The sequence below is a fragment of the Macrobrachium rosenbergii genome, chromosome 43 (genome assembly GCF_040412425.1).
Source record: "Macrobrachium rosenbergii isolate ZJJX-2024 chromosome 43, ASM4041242v1, whole genome shotgun sequence".
NCBI classification, from domain to species: Eukaryota; Metazoa; Arthropoda; class Malacostraca; order Decapoda; family Palaemonidae; genus Macrobrachium; species Macrobrachium rosenbergii.
The window spans coordinates 53,081,271-53,097,233 of NC_089783.1; the positions used below are offsets into that span (position 1 = coordinate 53,081,271).

General features: G+C 37.4%; 1 protein-coding gene across 1 annotated transcript; it reads left to right on the forward strand.

The window, feature by feature from the left end:
• Positions 1–624: 624 nt before the first annotated feature.
• LOC136828902 (C-type mannose receptor 2-like) lies at positions 625–13,352 on the forward strand. Its single transcript, XM_067087220.1, has 9 exons — positions 625–803; positions 3,379–3,399; positions 5,124–5,222; positions 6,128–6,298; positions 7,005–7,247; positions 10,916–10,984; positions 11,650–11,816; positions 12,625–12,631; positions 13,064–13,352. The coding sequence occupies exons 1-9, from the start codon at positions 767–769 to the stop codon at positions 13,306–13,308; spliced, it is 1,059 nt and encodes a 352-aa protein (XP_066943321.1). The 5' UTR covers positions 625–766; the 3' UTR covers positions 13,309–13,352.
• The last annotated feature ends 2,611 nt before the right edge of the window (positions 13,353–15,963 follow it).

Genomic DNA, 15,963 nt, shown 5'->3' on the forward strand with positions numbered 1-15,963 from the left:
AGGTATCACCTCTCTAGGCATGTAGGTGTTAACTCTCTTGACATGTAGGTATCACCTCTCTTGACATGTAGGTATCACCTCCCTTGACATGTAGGTATTACCTCTCTTGACATGTAGGTATTACCTCTCTTGACATGTAGGTATCACCTCTCTTGGCATGTAGGTATTACCTCTCTTGGCATGTAGGTATCACCTCTCTTGGCATGTAGGTATTACCTCTCTTGACACGTAGGTATTACCTCTCTTGACACAGGTAAATTACCTCTCTTGTCATGTAGGTATTACCCTTCTTGACACGTAGGTATCACCTCTCTAGGCATGTAGGTGTTAACTCTCTTGACATGTAGGTATCACCTCTCTTGACATGTAGGTATTCCCTCTGTTGACAAGTAGGTATTACCTCTCTTGACATGGAGGTATTACCTCCCTTTACATATAGGTAATACCAAAATATGAAAAAAATGATATACGTATAGCACCTCAAACCGAACCCCCCCGCCCCCGTCGCGCGATTTATCTCAACCCCAGGAAGCCCCCTTCCGGACAGCAGTACTTCCCACCGCCGTTATCTGCTATCGTTTCGAGCGTATAAAAGCAACACCTACAAACAACTTTCCACCACAACCGATCAGATTCATAAACAACTAGCAAGTTCGACTTATTCAGCCTGCCACCGTTCGTCTCCTCCACTCCTCGGAAGGTTTTTCGGGCGTCTGCGGCTTCAGGCCATCACGGAAAAGTGAGATTAGCTTTTGTTCCTCCGAAAATGGAAAGGGCCGCGTACCTTCTGTGGCTTTTTCTGGGTAGGTATGGTGACGCAGACGCGTCTTTATTGTCACTATATCGAAATAATCGCTAGGATTTCCTCTTGAAGCATGGTAATGCACGCTTATGTTTCTAGCAGGTCTTTACTTTAACTGGTGTGTAATATATTATATACTATATATATATATATATATATATATATATATATATATATATATATATATATATATATATATATAAAAGCTATTAGTTCTTCATTGGTGGGGTGGGTAGAGCTCTCAGCTAGCACGCTGTTGGCCCAGCGTTCGACTCTCCGACCGGCCAATGAAGTATTAGAGAATTTATTTCTCGTAATAAAAATTCATTTCTCGTCATAATATGGTTCGGATTCCATAATAAACTGTAGGTCCCGTTGCTAGGTAACCAGCTGGTTCTTAGCCACGTAAAATAACTCTAATCCTTCGGGCCAGCCCTAGGAGAGCTGTTAATCGGCTCAGTGGTCTGGTTAAACGAAGATATACTTAACTTTTTTATATTATAAAGACAAATATAATACACTGTAAAAGAACGCTTTCACGTAATATATATCAATGCTAAAACTTACAATCACATGAGAGAACTGAACTTCAGCTCTCAAGCAGAATTTGAACTCGGTGTCTTGAAAAGTTTCAAGCACAAAACTTTACTGACCCCACTACGGAAGAAAGTTTTTTTTTTCCTTCTTCTTGGAAAGTCAGTGCCGTTTTAAGTACTGTCTCCCTGAAGTACACTGCCTTAGGAAGCTCTCTTGCTTGTCAGAACTGGTGACATTAATAATCAATTTTCACGCGAAATATGTCAGGAAGTGAGGCTGTTTTCCGAACAGGTGAAAAGAAAAGGAAACAAAAAAAAAAAATGTTTTCTAAGGTAGTGTGGTGTTAAACTTCCTGCCACCAACTCTTTTAAGACAAGTTCAAATCCTGTTGAATAAAGAATAGAATATAGAATTCAGGCCTGAGGCCAAGCGCTGGAACCTATGAGGTCATTCAGCGCTGAAACCGAAATTGACAGTAAAAAGGTTTGAAAGGGGTAACAGGAGGAAAACCTCGCAGTTGCAATATGAATTAGGAGAGGGTGGAAAGTTAGCAGGAAGAAAGAGAATATAAACGGAGGTACAGTAAAAGGAATGAAAAGGGGTGGCAACTAGGGGCCGAAGGGACACTGCAAAGAATCTTAAGTAATGCCTACAGTGTACCGCATGAGGTGCATTGACTGCACTACCCCCTACGGGAAATCTTGTTTAAGAGCGAATGACAAAATCTCTCATGCAATTGTCAGTTATAGCATTAATATAATATATTAATTGTCAATTAATTGATTAATACAATATATTAATTAATATATACATATATATTAATTGTAAATGTCAGTTATGTAATTAATATAATCACGTAAAAAACGTGATTATTTTGTAATCATTACTGACGTGCGAGAGAGCTTCTTATGGAAGTATGTTTCAGGCAGACAGTAAGTATTCATTCATGTATAGTACTACTAACTTTCGGACGGGTGGGGAAAAGATTTCTTGACCGTGACTTTTCTTTGAATGGTTCCTGAACTTACTCATAAAATTCAATGTTTCATTATTTTTTTAACGAGATAGTTTCCGTATTTTCATACATTTTGTTTCGTATTTCTGTCAGTTGTTTCAAGTATCCAATCTACGTCGTGATCTAGTAATGACCGACCGGTTTCTCGCGGAAAACGTAGCGAAATTAAGTAATTACAATACGTTGGCTAACGTCCTGTCAACTATTCCCAATACCTCTTTTATCCTATTACGAACTGCAAAAAAAGCACACAATACTACTATTTTTGGATCTTACATTTCCTCGCTCCCTTTTCTATAAACCGCTTTGTACATTTTTAGTTTCATTTATCCGTGTTCACTCTCTGCTACAAAACCCAGTTACATTCATATATGTAACTGAGTTTTGTGTTCACGCTTTTATCCTAACACTGAATAAGAGTTTCGAGACAGGCTTCACCGGCCGCGTAACAAACGCTCGCGTAAGATGCTAAAATCTCAAGTTTCAATCTCCTTTTCGATAAACGTTGTCCAGAGGTTTCTCTCGATTTCGTTGTGGGAAATACAGTTTCTCTTCGCCGGTTTATCTCGAAACTTCCGTGGGGAGTGAAAATCAAAAAAAAAAAAAAAAAAAAAAAGCCTAATCAACCGAAATCTAACACCTACAAACTTCGAGAGATTGGTTCAAAATTTCTAAGATTATTTTTGCTAAATGTTCGTAACGACGGTATATGCTTCCACCTGTTACGGGTAAATGTTCAGGTGTGTTTAAAATGTTTTTTTTTTTTAAACTTTGCTCCATAATACCAAGTGCCCATTACTGAAGTTCAAAACCTGACACTTATGTTTTTTTTAACTAATGTACAGTAATTGATTTTATATTTTCAGCTCCTTAAACTGTTGATAACCATAGCTAACGTGTCTAAAAAGAAAATATAAATATGAAAAAAAAGAGAGATGTAATAAATAATGATATTACTTCTAACATAATTCATCTCTTATCTTTCAACATTCACGCAACTGTTCGCATACCTTGGCCGAGGCAGCCTTCGCATCAGCAGCTCCAAGTAAGTTAATTAATAGACCACTCATATTCTAAAGCATATACATATACATAAATAAAAAATAAAGACAAAATCCACGACGGAAAGAGAACACTGGAGTGCTGCGAGGCCTTTCGACTGTCTGTCGTCCTTTGCTAGCATGCCAGTCGATCGAAAGGCCTTGCGGCTACTCCAGTGCTTCTCTTTCCTTCGTGGATTTTGTCTTTATATATTCATCACGTTCCATATTTTCGAGATTCAGTTATACATACTGTATGTATACATATATATATAAATATAAACACATTTTACACGGACACACACACATATATATATGTATATATGTATACATATATATCCATATATATGTATGTATGTATGTATGTATATATATATATATATATATATATATATATATATATATATATATATATATATATATATATATATATATATATATATATATTATATATATATATATATATATATATATATATATATATATATATATATATATATATATATATAATGATGGCAGGAAAAGGAACTGAAACAGCAAGAGGTGTGATGAGGAAATATGAATTTAGTTAAGGAGAAAGAGGAAAAGGTGTACAACAGATTAATAACTGCACTGCATAAAGGTCAATAATTGGATGGCTGCTACCGTACGGATCCAGGGAAGGTCTCTGGTAGAATTTTGATGGATGAATTAGGACATATCTCCTGAATTTCATTGTTGGTGTTGTATGTGTGCTCACAAAAAAAATATGAGTTCAGAATCACCAATTAAATGGGAGTAACGGCTAAAATGTTTAATATGTTGTTGATGGGATCCACAGGAAACCAGCATGTCTTCCCCTTCACTACATATGTTTTGGACTAGGCCTATATATTGTCTTATATTATATCCATAGTCTTAGAGTAATTCCGTCTTTTAGATCTCTCTCTCTCTCCCTATATATATATATATATATATATATATATATATATATATATATATATATATATATATATATATATAAGATCGATTCAGAGTTTTTAAAATGACAAGCAAGTGGGAGAGTGACTGGTTGGGTATGCAAGTGGGGCTCAGCCAAGGGAGTATCATACCGCCATGGGCGTTCACGATCTTAAAGGTGAAGTAATGTGAAAAGTCAGAGGAAGAACAATAGATGTAAGGGCAAAATTGTGGGACAGGAAGATCTGGATGGAGTGTGGAATAGTAGATACTTTGAGATGACGCAGTATCGACTGCGGATAGCGAAGGAAAAATGTAACAGATAGGAATAGTCGGAGTGTTTGCGAAAGGAGAAAGTTGAGAGTAAAAGCGAGCAAGATTAAGAATTACGCATAAATTTTTAGGAAAACTCTGTTTCATGTGTTTTAGAATACATGCCATATCCTTGAACTTTTACTTGACAAACCATATTCTTTTAACCTGAAAGTACATACCAGTATTGTATCAGGGAACCAGGTTTTCACTGTTCAACAAAAAGGGAGCTATTGACTCTTACAATTTTTCCAATCCACTTCTAAGCCATCAGACTAATTCCATTCCAGGTTCAAAAAACTTGAAAAAAAGTATTGGGGTCTTTACCAACGACCCGCCTCCCTTTCACAGTAATTGTGTAATCTATTATTCAAAGAAATTATCATCATCACATTCTTTTAATATCTTATCATATTATTTTTCAAACGAAATGAGAGATATCTGCGCAACACTTTTGGATTTATTTTCTTTTTGACAGATTCTGAAACATCGCCATATTACACGACATGGCCAACAACTGATACGACATGGCCAAGAACTGATACGACGCCGTATGAAACAACAACACCAGGATCAAGTACAGTATCTCCTCTTTGCCTTTACTGTAAGATGTAGAGTTCGTGGGAGAGGTAACGTAACCTTCTAATCTCAGCCCAGGCACGACGGACGAAGGGGGTCATAAGAAGGGGATTTACAAAGGCTTTTCATTTACCCTTTTACAGCGTTTCTAGTAAACAGAATAGAACATAGAACTTATTCCAAAGGCCAAGTGCTGGGACCTGTAACGTCATTCAGAGATATGAGGGAAATTGAGAGCAAAGGAGGTTTGAAAGGTGTAACAGGAGGAAAACCTCAAAGCAGTTGCACTATTGAAAAACTGTTAGGAGAGGGTGGAAAGTAAGATGGAAGAAAGAGAATATGAACGTAGGTAGAGTAAAAGGAATGAAAGGAGTTGCAGCTAGAGGCCGAAGGGACGCTGCAAAGAACCTCAAGTAATGCCTACAGTGCACCGCATGAGATGCACTGACGGCACTAACACCCTACCGGGGAAGTGAAATGATAGATGAAAGGTATGATTCTTGGACTCACACAATACCTATAGGAAAGCAGTAGGTTATCACAGAAGTTTCGGTACAGGGCCAGTGCTTATCATAGACATTCCCATACTTAACTTTGTTTGAAAATTCTTAAGAAATTCTTAGCCAACTACCCTTGGTAAAAGCGCCTTTGGAAAATGGTTCAATTAATAAAAGGGGGAGCTAATACAATCACTGAATACGAAATGATGAAATGATAAGAAGTACGTGTAGGGAAATTTGAGTAACAAGTAGTAGATATTCAGAGATGAAAACAAAATGTCCAGTGAGGGATCACAACATCCACCATTAATGCTCTTTTTGTTCATTCCAAACCAGAGCCATTTTTCTGTGGGCGACATAATCCCTCCCTACGATTATGCACTTTTTATTCTTTGTCCGCCAGGATGCACAGACATTTTCGAAGAGGTCGGAGACCACTGCATTTTCGTAGACGAATCTCTTTCCGGTTCCTGGCAAGACATGAGGGATGTGTGTCACGTCCTTGGGGGAGATCTACCAAACCTGCAGGATGCCAATTTTTTGGCAGATATAAAAGATTACTTGAATAATCATGGTGAGTATGTTAATCTCTCTCTCTCTCTCTCTCTCTCTCTCTCTCTCTCTGACCTCGCTTTTTATACAGTGACTAGGAAGCGACATGAGACTATTCGAAGTCAAGAAGAGATACTCAACACTGCACTTCCAGTGCAGTATTTTAACGATCTCTTCTTTGCTTAAGAAGTGGTATATTCCTCTCCTGTTTTCTTCCTCGTGCAATACTTCTGATCATAAACATCTCTGATTATTATATTTACCTCGTCTTTACACGCCAGTCTTCTAAACAATGTACCAACGATTAATTCTCTGTTGCCTACGTTCCCCAACACAATTTTCGTCATCAAAGTAATGTGAGTCTCTCAGTAACATATGCAAAGGGTAAAGTCTTTATCCTCTGTTAGGATATAAAGCCTAGCGGCTGAGACACTGGCTTTTAATAATCCAAATTGACTTTGCCAGTAGAAAACTGATGTTAAGTAGATTTATTACGAGAAAGTCAACTCAGTACGACAGGTGACAGTTCTAACAAAGCCACAAAGCGCTTGTTGATTTACTAGACCGTTATTGTTTCTGCAAATAGCTATTGTTTCTGCAAATAACTACTGTTTCTGCAAATACAGTAGATCTATTAGAGAAAGCCAACTCAGTACGACAGGTGACAGTTCTAACAAAGCCACAACGCGCTTGCTGATTTACTAGACCGTTATTGTTTCTGCAAACAGGATACACTGGGCCCAGTTACTGGGTGGGCAGCAACGACCAGATAACAGAGGGAGTATGGCAATGGGTCAACGACCATTCCCAGGTGAAACTGGGAACGCCTCTTTGGGGCGACCTCTCCGACAGGCACCAACAGCCCACGGGAGGATCAGCGGAAAACTGCGGCGTCCTTCTTTCCGGAGATCACTACTTCATGCACGATGAGTCCTGCGGCCTCAGTCACTCGCTCATCTGCGAACAATACCGTGAGTCCTGTTCTATGTTCACGATTGTCAGTAAAAGCATATTTACGTTCACTAGCCGATCCAGGGGAGGGGCACCTGGGCATGTGCCCCACATGAAAAATAATGACAATATAATAATATTGAAGATTTAGATCCTAATGACAAATGAGATACAAAAATGGAAACAAATAAAAAAATTATTATAGAATAATAAAATTTTGAACAAAAATAATAACATTAATAACAATAATCTTAACGATAATAATGATGGATTCAGTATTTCCTGATAGAATAGGTGATTGCTGTCCATTTCATAATTTCTACTCAAATAGTATATATATATATATATATATATATATATATATATATATATATATATATATATATATATATATATATATATATATATATATTGCATTCAAATCTACACGTTAAACCCACACATACTTGATCCATCTATCCAGCATATTTGAAGTGTTTCTTTCCCCCCACCTCCTCTCCCAGCACTGATGAATTATGTACTCTTCCCGCTTACCCATTGTCCCCCAGTCTCCCAACATGACCACATCATCTCATAACACTAGGATACATCTTTTCACTTCTTCTAACCTCTCTCAAACTTCTCAAATACCTCTTATGCTAAATATGTTTGTGCAAGCAGTTCATCTCTACAAGTTCCGTCTTTTTTCTCTCTCTCTCTCTTATTCATTCAACATACACACTTCACTGAGAGAGAGAGAGAGAGAGAGAGAGAGAGAGAGAGAGAGAGAGAGTTGCGCAACAACCTACCCCTCCTGTCCTGCCTCGGACTTCTGCATCACTCCATCCAAAAAAAGTGTTTGAACAGCCATGTTGCCGTAGCATCACCGTATCTCAGACCTTCTTTTTTCTGTCCGCCCTCAGATCTTAAAACCTACTGAGGCTGGAGGGCTGAAAATTGGTATGTTAGTCATCCACCCTCCAATCATCCAGCATACCAAATTACAACCCTCTATCCCTCACACATTTATACAATGTAACACCTGCTTTTCTGTCATCATAAAAACTTCTAACCACTCTCAGTGGTCACTTTCTCTTCTACACCTTTCACACTGCGTTTCCACCAGTGCTATTACGTTTTTAGTTTTCTGTAAAAGAAAACCATTGTGCCGGCTTTGTCTGTCTGACCGCACTTTTTCTGTCCTCCGCCCTCAGATCTCAAAACCTACTGAGGCTGGAGGGCTGCAAATTGGTATGTTAATCATCCACCCTCCAATCATCCAACATACCAAATTACAACCCTCTATCCTCGGTAGTTTTCATTTTATTCAAGGTTAAAGTTAGCCATAATCGTGCCTCTGGCAACGATATAGGCTAGACCAACACCGGGCCGTGGTTAAAGTTTCATGGGCCGCGGCTCATACAGCATTATACCGAGACCACCGAAAGACAGATCTGTTTTCGGTGGCCTTGATTATACGCTGTAGCGGCTGTGCAGAAAACTCGACTGCGCCGAAGAAACTTCAGCGCATTTTTTACTTGTTTCTCTGACATTCTCTGATATTCCTCTATTATCCCTCCTGCTATCTACCTGATTTCCTAAGCATAAATAAGAAATGTTCTGCTCCAATAATTACAGGTTCCACATTAACCCATCAAAGCAAGACTGATTATTCCTCTTGCCTAACCCTATGGAAAACCACCCCTCATCTTAACATACCTTACACACCCTGGTCAGCTGTTAAATTATTCTCCCAACAAATTACCTCGATAGTCATCCCATCAACTCCTGGTGCCTTTTCACTGTTCAATTCCACTGGATGCAAATTTCTTGGCAGATATAAAAAATTATCTGAGTAACCATGATGAATATTTTACATTTACTCTCTCTCTCTCTCTCTCTATCTTTAAATGCTGAACAGAAACTATCATGCAGCTGTTTTATTGCTACGGAAGTCAAGAATAAATAACCAATAGTAAACATCATTACATCACCTCTTCAACTCCTGCTTCATTCAAGTATGCCTCTCTTCTTATTCAAAAACACTCCTAAACACTCAATGCACTGACACAATTACACTCTCCTCAGAGAGCATCACTCCCATTTCATCTGTTATTCTGAGATTTATATACTCATTAACATTCTCCTTTCATTTGTTTCCCAAAAGAATGACTAAAAACCTTTTTGGTCGATTTTACTCCCAAATTCTTTTGCTCGGTTATTTCATCAAAATTCTCTGGGCTACCTTAATTCCAACGCCATTCCCTGATTACGTGACTCTTTCGGCATCATCCGTCTGTTCTCCCAGATATTCTCTGAAATCTCTTCTTGCTCTGCGTTCGACTTCATTACTTAGACCCGAGTGATTCGCACGTTCTGCTTCATCTCTTCCCTTGAATTTTTCTACTGAACCCTTTTTTGTATTCTTTGTTGTATCCCTGGACTCATCTCTGTTAGGCCTAAGTTTCAATCTTGATACCCCATATCCCAGTACTTCTTTTCCAGCAGTGATATATATTTTTTTTTTTGTGTCAAACGAGTCCTCACTCACTGGCACCCGCCAGTCATCCAGAGTTGTAGTCTAAGAGTCCAACCCGCCAGTCATCCAGAGTTATGGTCTAAGAGTCCAACCCGCCAGTCATCCAGAGTTATAGTCTAAGAGTCCAACCCGCCAGTCATCCAGAGTTATGGTCTAAGAGTCCAACCCGCCAGTCATCCAGAGTTATAGTCTAAGAATCCAAGCATTCAGCACCTTAGCCTATCCACCATCCGGCTGTCACTAATTTCTGGGGCTCATCCTCTACCAGGCCATAATTCTGGACTCGTGGATCTATAACCTAGGATCTATAACCTTTACCTTTAGAGCTGTCAACTAACACGGCAGCAGGTGCTTTTAGCTACTTCACTGCTCTCTCAAAATGAAGTGGCGCAACAACACTTCTCTTCCTTCAAAACCAGCTATGGCACAGATTCACTCCTCCAGCAACTCTCTCTTTCACTCTCACGATTTCTGATTTGCAGATACAATTATGGTCTAAGAGTCCAACCCGCCATGTGCAGTTAACCCGCCAGTCATCCAGAGTTATAGTCTCCCAAGCTTCAGCACACACCACCATCAGTCTTATCCTCATAATCCTAAGATAGGCAAGTTTTTACTCTTTCAATGATCCTCACAGTCTTCTTGAAACTACAAGCATTAACGGCCCCCCACCCCTCCCAACCTTGTTGTACATCTCTAAGCCACCTTGGACAAACATGCAAACTCTTTCAATATCCACACAGACACATTACGCAAACACAAACAAACACATCTCTAAGCCACCTATAAACATGCAAACGCCCATATACACACAGACACTAAACACACAAACATATATATATATATATATATATATATATATATATATATATATATATATATATATATATATATATATATATATATATATATATATATATATATATATATATTATATATATACATATATATATATTATATATATCATATATGTGTACATCTAAAGTCGTTCGTAAACGCATAAATCCTGTGATACAGACGCCTCACAGTAGGAAACTAAACAGCATAAAAAACTACAGAAAAATTTCCTGGTTCTGCTGTGAATTACAATCGCGTCCCAATAACTATCCACATTCCAGTAATAATCCAAAGATGGAAATCCTATACTGTTTAACATTTTATTTCCTACAGACTTCCAGGGAACAGAAGCCGAGCAAGCAGACATCAGTAAGACGGACGTCGTGAAACCAGTGACTCAAAGTAAGGACAGAACTTTCTTATCGTTATTATTCAAAATGAATTATTTTTTTTCATTCTGAATAATCATGACTTGCGTGAGAGGTTGATCATTATTTTGAGGATGCCCGAAACCTAATGAAGTCAACAAATCAGTTGATTCAAAAACAAATTACCTCTGAATAGGTGTAATGCTCTCATGATGACAGTATACATATGAATATAACAGCGTTATATTTCGGAAGCAATTGCTTCCCTCCCTCCATAGGCGGGTAATGAATGAAGAGAGATAAAAGATATGTTTTGTATGTGTGCATATATTTCTGTGTGTGTGTATGTATATATATATATATATATATATATATATATATATATATATATATATATATATATATATATATATATATATATATATATATATATATATACAAATCTATAAACAGAAATATGTGCATATATTATTTATTTGTGTGTGTATATATATATATATATATATATATATATATATATATATATATATATATATATATATATATATATATATATATATATATATATATATATATATATATATATATATATATATATATATATATATATATATATATATATATATACACACGTTGTTGGGTCTGAACGCTTCACCATCTATGCACTAAATTTCTAACTTGCCGTCCCGACACATCCAGTGAGCTGTCCATCCCCCTACGTCATTGTGGCTGGAAAGTGCATCTTCGTCAACACTCTGGCCGAGACTTCGTGGGAGTCCCACAAGACCTCCTGCGAGAGTCTGGGCGGTCACATGATCAAGCTGAATGATGCCAACGAGCTGGGAGCCGTCTTCGACTCGACTAAGGTTGCTTGACGCAGTCAGGTAAAAATCCACGGTTATATAGTAAATGTACTTATTATTATTATTATTATTATTATTATTATTATTATTATTATTATTATTATTATTATTATTATTGTGTAATAAAAATCCACAATCATATAGTAAATGTATTGCTATGTAAAATATGTAAAATAAAGTAATATATTTACTATATAACTGTGGATTTTTATTACACAGATTGTTTTTCACGAAATTGTGAATCTATTAGCATTATTATTATTATTATTATTATTATTATTATTATTATTATTCAGAAGATGAACCCTATTCATATGGAACAAGTCCAAAGGGGCCACTGACTTGAAATTCAAGCCTCCAAAGAATATGGTATTTATTCGAAAGAAGTAACTGAAGGTAATTGGAAATACAGAAAGTTATTAGAAAACCAGATAAACTATAACAAGTTATTCAATAAATAAAAATGTAAGTAAAATATTAAAAGAAAGGTTGAATTGCATCAGGGTAGTACTGCATTGCATCTTCGCTTGAACTTCTGAAGTTCCAACTGCACGACAACTGTTCTGTGCCCTTCGTTGGCTGAGTCGGTTGAGCTTCAGACTGTCACTCGATGGGCCGGAGTTCAATTCCCCCAGCCGGCTGACGAAGAGTTAGAGGAATTTATTTCTGGTGATAGAAATTCATTTCTCGCTATAATGTGGTTCGGATTCCACAATAAGCTGTAGGTCCCGTTGCTAGGTAACCAATTGGTTCTTAGCCACGCAAAATAAGTCTAATCCTTCGGGCCAGCCCTAGGAGAGCTGTTAATCAGCTCAGTGGTCTGGTAAAACTAAGGTATACTTACTTAGGTCTGTACCGTGGCATTCAATCTTGGGTACGAGTTCCGTTTTTGGAGTGTATACTAGGAAACTTTCTCTTCCCTTAATTACACCACCAGCGGAGGAACTAATGTTTTTGCCAGTGTCTTTGTGCGCCCACAAAATATCTTGAGAACGGATGAACAAATCTGGATCAATCCACGCCAACTCATTCATGAGGAACCTCATTCAGACAAAGCCAAACAGTTATCAAACAAAATTTCATTCAAATAAGGAATTGAACGCAGAGTCAAACTAACAATGTGGCTACTCAACATACGAAACGAAGAAAGAAAAAAAAAATTACCAATTTATGACACCAAAAAAAATTCAAGCGCTAATCCGGACTCTTCCCTGAACCATACACATTTAGCCTGAAGTTTCTCGTTCCAGGTGTGGCTCACAATTTCTGGATCGGCGCTACTGATGACCACCAAGAAGGCCAGTGGTTCTGGCACGATGGGAGCAGAGTTCGAGAGGGCACGCCCTTCTGGGGAGACTACGGGACCAGCAGCCAGAACCCCAGGGGAGGGGTCCTCGAAAACTGCGGGATGATCACCGCCAGCGACCACTACTTCTTCGACGACGAGGACTGCGGCGCTGCTCATTACGTCATCTGCGAAACTGACATGATGTAGCCTTCAGCGGGAGATCCGAGTCTTAAGACACAGTCCGTGTTAGATTCTGAGATTAATTTATTCCCTTTTTATGCTGTAAATTGTAATCGCTGTCGATTCTTGTGTTACTCAGTGCGTGTCAGATAAACACCGCTGTGACATTTCATTGCTATGTTTTCTTGTCATTAATTATGACTCGCATTAAAATCTGTTGAAAGAATCACCTTGTCTCATTCTACAGAATAATGCTTTATTCTGTCATAAATGTCAATATCTTACGAACGTTTATAGACGTCTAAATAATCAACACAATTACGTGTGGAACAGAAATAAATTTCTGACTCACATCAGGATCGAACCCAGGTCTTTCAACTGAAAGGCAAGGGCGCTGCCTACTGTATGGTCTAGTGGGCAGCGCCCTTGCCTTTCAATTGAAAGACCTGGGTCGATCCTGATGTGAGTCAGAAATTTATATAGAGATCTATATGTTAAAAACATAGTGGAATAATGATTTACTTTATATGGGAATGAAAGTAACAAAACAGTAATGGTAGATAAAAACTAACATAAAAACAAATGATCGCATGATTCAAAAGTAATAATAATGCCAAAAATCATCGTTACAGAAATCAAAGACTTCTGAATAAGTAGATTTTTCAAGACATGTCAAACTGATATTTTTAACTCAGTATCTTCACTGGAAGCATTGCAGGGCAAATAAAAAATCTAAAAAATTATAAAATGAAAAGCTGTGCTTCTGTACACCCCAGAAAATTATTTACAGTGACATACTGGTGTTGCTGGGTAATCATATCTTTGATTTTGATATTTATATTGGGTCCTAGCTTTGGCTTGTCTTTTATAAAAATAATAAGAACGACACCCAAAGTTAACCTCCCAAGGTAATATACGTGCGAATATTCAGTGGTAATATTGAAATATACTGGAGGATATCTAGAAGAGCTAATACCCTGAGAGACACAGATACTCGATGACAAATTTCAAGGGAGTACCTGGCACTTGACTGTGAACTCACCTTGGGAAAGCAAATGATCCCAAAATCGCGGAAGAAACTTTCATTTTCAAGCCCATCGATAACCATACTTTTCTAATAATAATTAGTGATATCGATCTGAAAATATATTAGTTATGCTACCATCACCAAGTGACATAATTTTTTTTTTATGCCTCTTACCTTGCATCACTGCTTCAGACAAAACGAGGTGATGTATATCTTAAGAGTTTCAAATGTCCTTTGTAGGTGTCTTAGAGTTTCAGATGTCCTTTGTAGGTGTCTTAGAGTTTCAGATGTCCTTTGTAGGTGTCTTAGAGTTTCAAATGTCCTTTGTAGGTGTCTTAGAGTTTCAAATGTCCTTTGTAGGTGTCTTAGAGTTTCAAATGTCCTTTGTAGGTGTCTTCGAGTTTCAAATGTCCTTTGTAGGTGTCTTAGAGTTTCAAATGTCCTTTGTAGGTGTCTTAGAGTTTCAAATGTCCTTTGTAGGTGTCTTAGAGTTTCAAATGTCCTTTGTAGGTGTCTTTCAAATGTCCTTTGTAGGTGTCTTAGAGTTTCAAATGTCCTTTGTAGGTGTCTTAGAGTTTCAAATGTCCTTTGTAGGTGTGAAACGTAAGGAAGTGAATATTTGAAGAAAAAAAATATTTTATCAAAATCAAAGGACGTGAATGTTTGAAGAACAAAAATAATATTTTATCAAAATCAAAAGTGAAAAGGTATAGACTGAAGGACTAAGAAGAACGAAGAGTAATCGTTCCAGGAGTAACAAAAATGTATAGTGGACAGGATTGAGTAAGGACCTCCTATCTGGATGCTTGAAACGTTACTGGGATTTGCCTGGAGGGCTTAATGTTACCAAATCCGCTGCCCTAAGCGACCAAACGAGAACTAATGCTCCTAAGAGTTTTGGTTTCAGGTATGACGAAGAGAAGACACTTATTCTCTACAAGACTTGATACTTACTAAATTTCGAAGAGGGAAGAAGTTTAAGAGTGTTTAAAAGATTAGAGCCCTGAAAACAAGTGACAATAAGTTTGGAAGCGTACCGGGATTTTAGAACATTATTGATGAGATGCAGCTTTCTGGTGAAAACATCATCGAGTCGCTAACTAGAATAATAAGATAAACAACAAAAAACTAAAGGTCCAAAATAGTAAATGAGACGAATCGTTATCCGTAAACTTAAAAGGAAAATGTGTGAGAGAGAAAAATTAAATTAACAACAGTCAATTTAATATTTCAGGAAAAGTGATTATGAAAAACATGATGGACAATGAACTCGTAATGAACACTGAAGCTGAAGTCAATGTAATTATAGCGTCTACGAATTAAATTTCCTTTTCAATTTTCACCTGCAATAACGGGAAGCATATCTGTCGTGTCGATGACAGACTGCTAAGGGCAACTCGGAATTCGTACAGTGAAAGTGAAACTAATGAATTACTAGGTAAGAAGAAATATTAGAGGAAAGACCAGATGAGCAACTAAGAAGATGATCAGCAAAGGCAGAGGCTGCAAAATGTGAAAGTACCGTACTGTTCGGGCATGTCTTTTCCGTGAACCTGAATATAAGATGTTTATATTGGGAGCTTTATGTTCTCTAGTAATTATATTTATGGCAAGAAAAATAGAAACAAGAGTGCAGAAAAATAAAGATATTGTAT

Excerpts from the sequence above, each read along its gene's own strand:
- LOC136828902 (XM_067087220.1), top strand. The coding sequence starts at position 767 with ATGGAAAGGGCCGCGTACCTTCTGTGGCTTTTTCTGG. Across the intron at positions 6,299-7,004 it reads AGATTACTTGAATAATCATG|GATACACTGGGCCCAGTTAC; the intron begins GTGAGTATGTTA and ends TTCTGCAAACAG. Across the intron at positions 7,248-10,915 it reads GCTCATCTGCGAACAATACC|ACTTCCAGGGAACAGAAGCC; the intron begins GTGAGTCCTGTT and ends TATTTCCTACAG.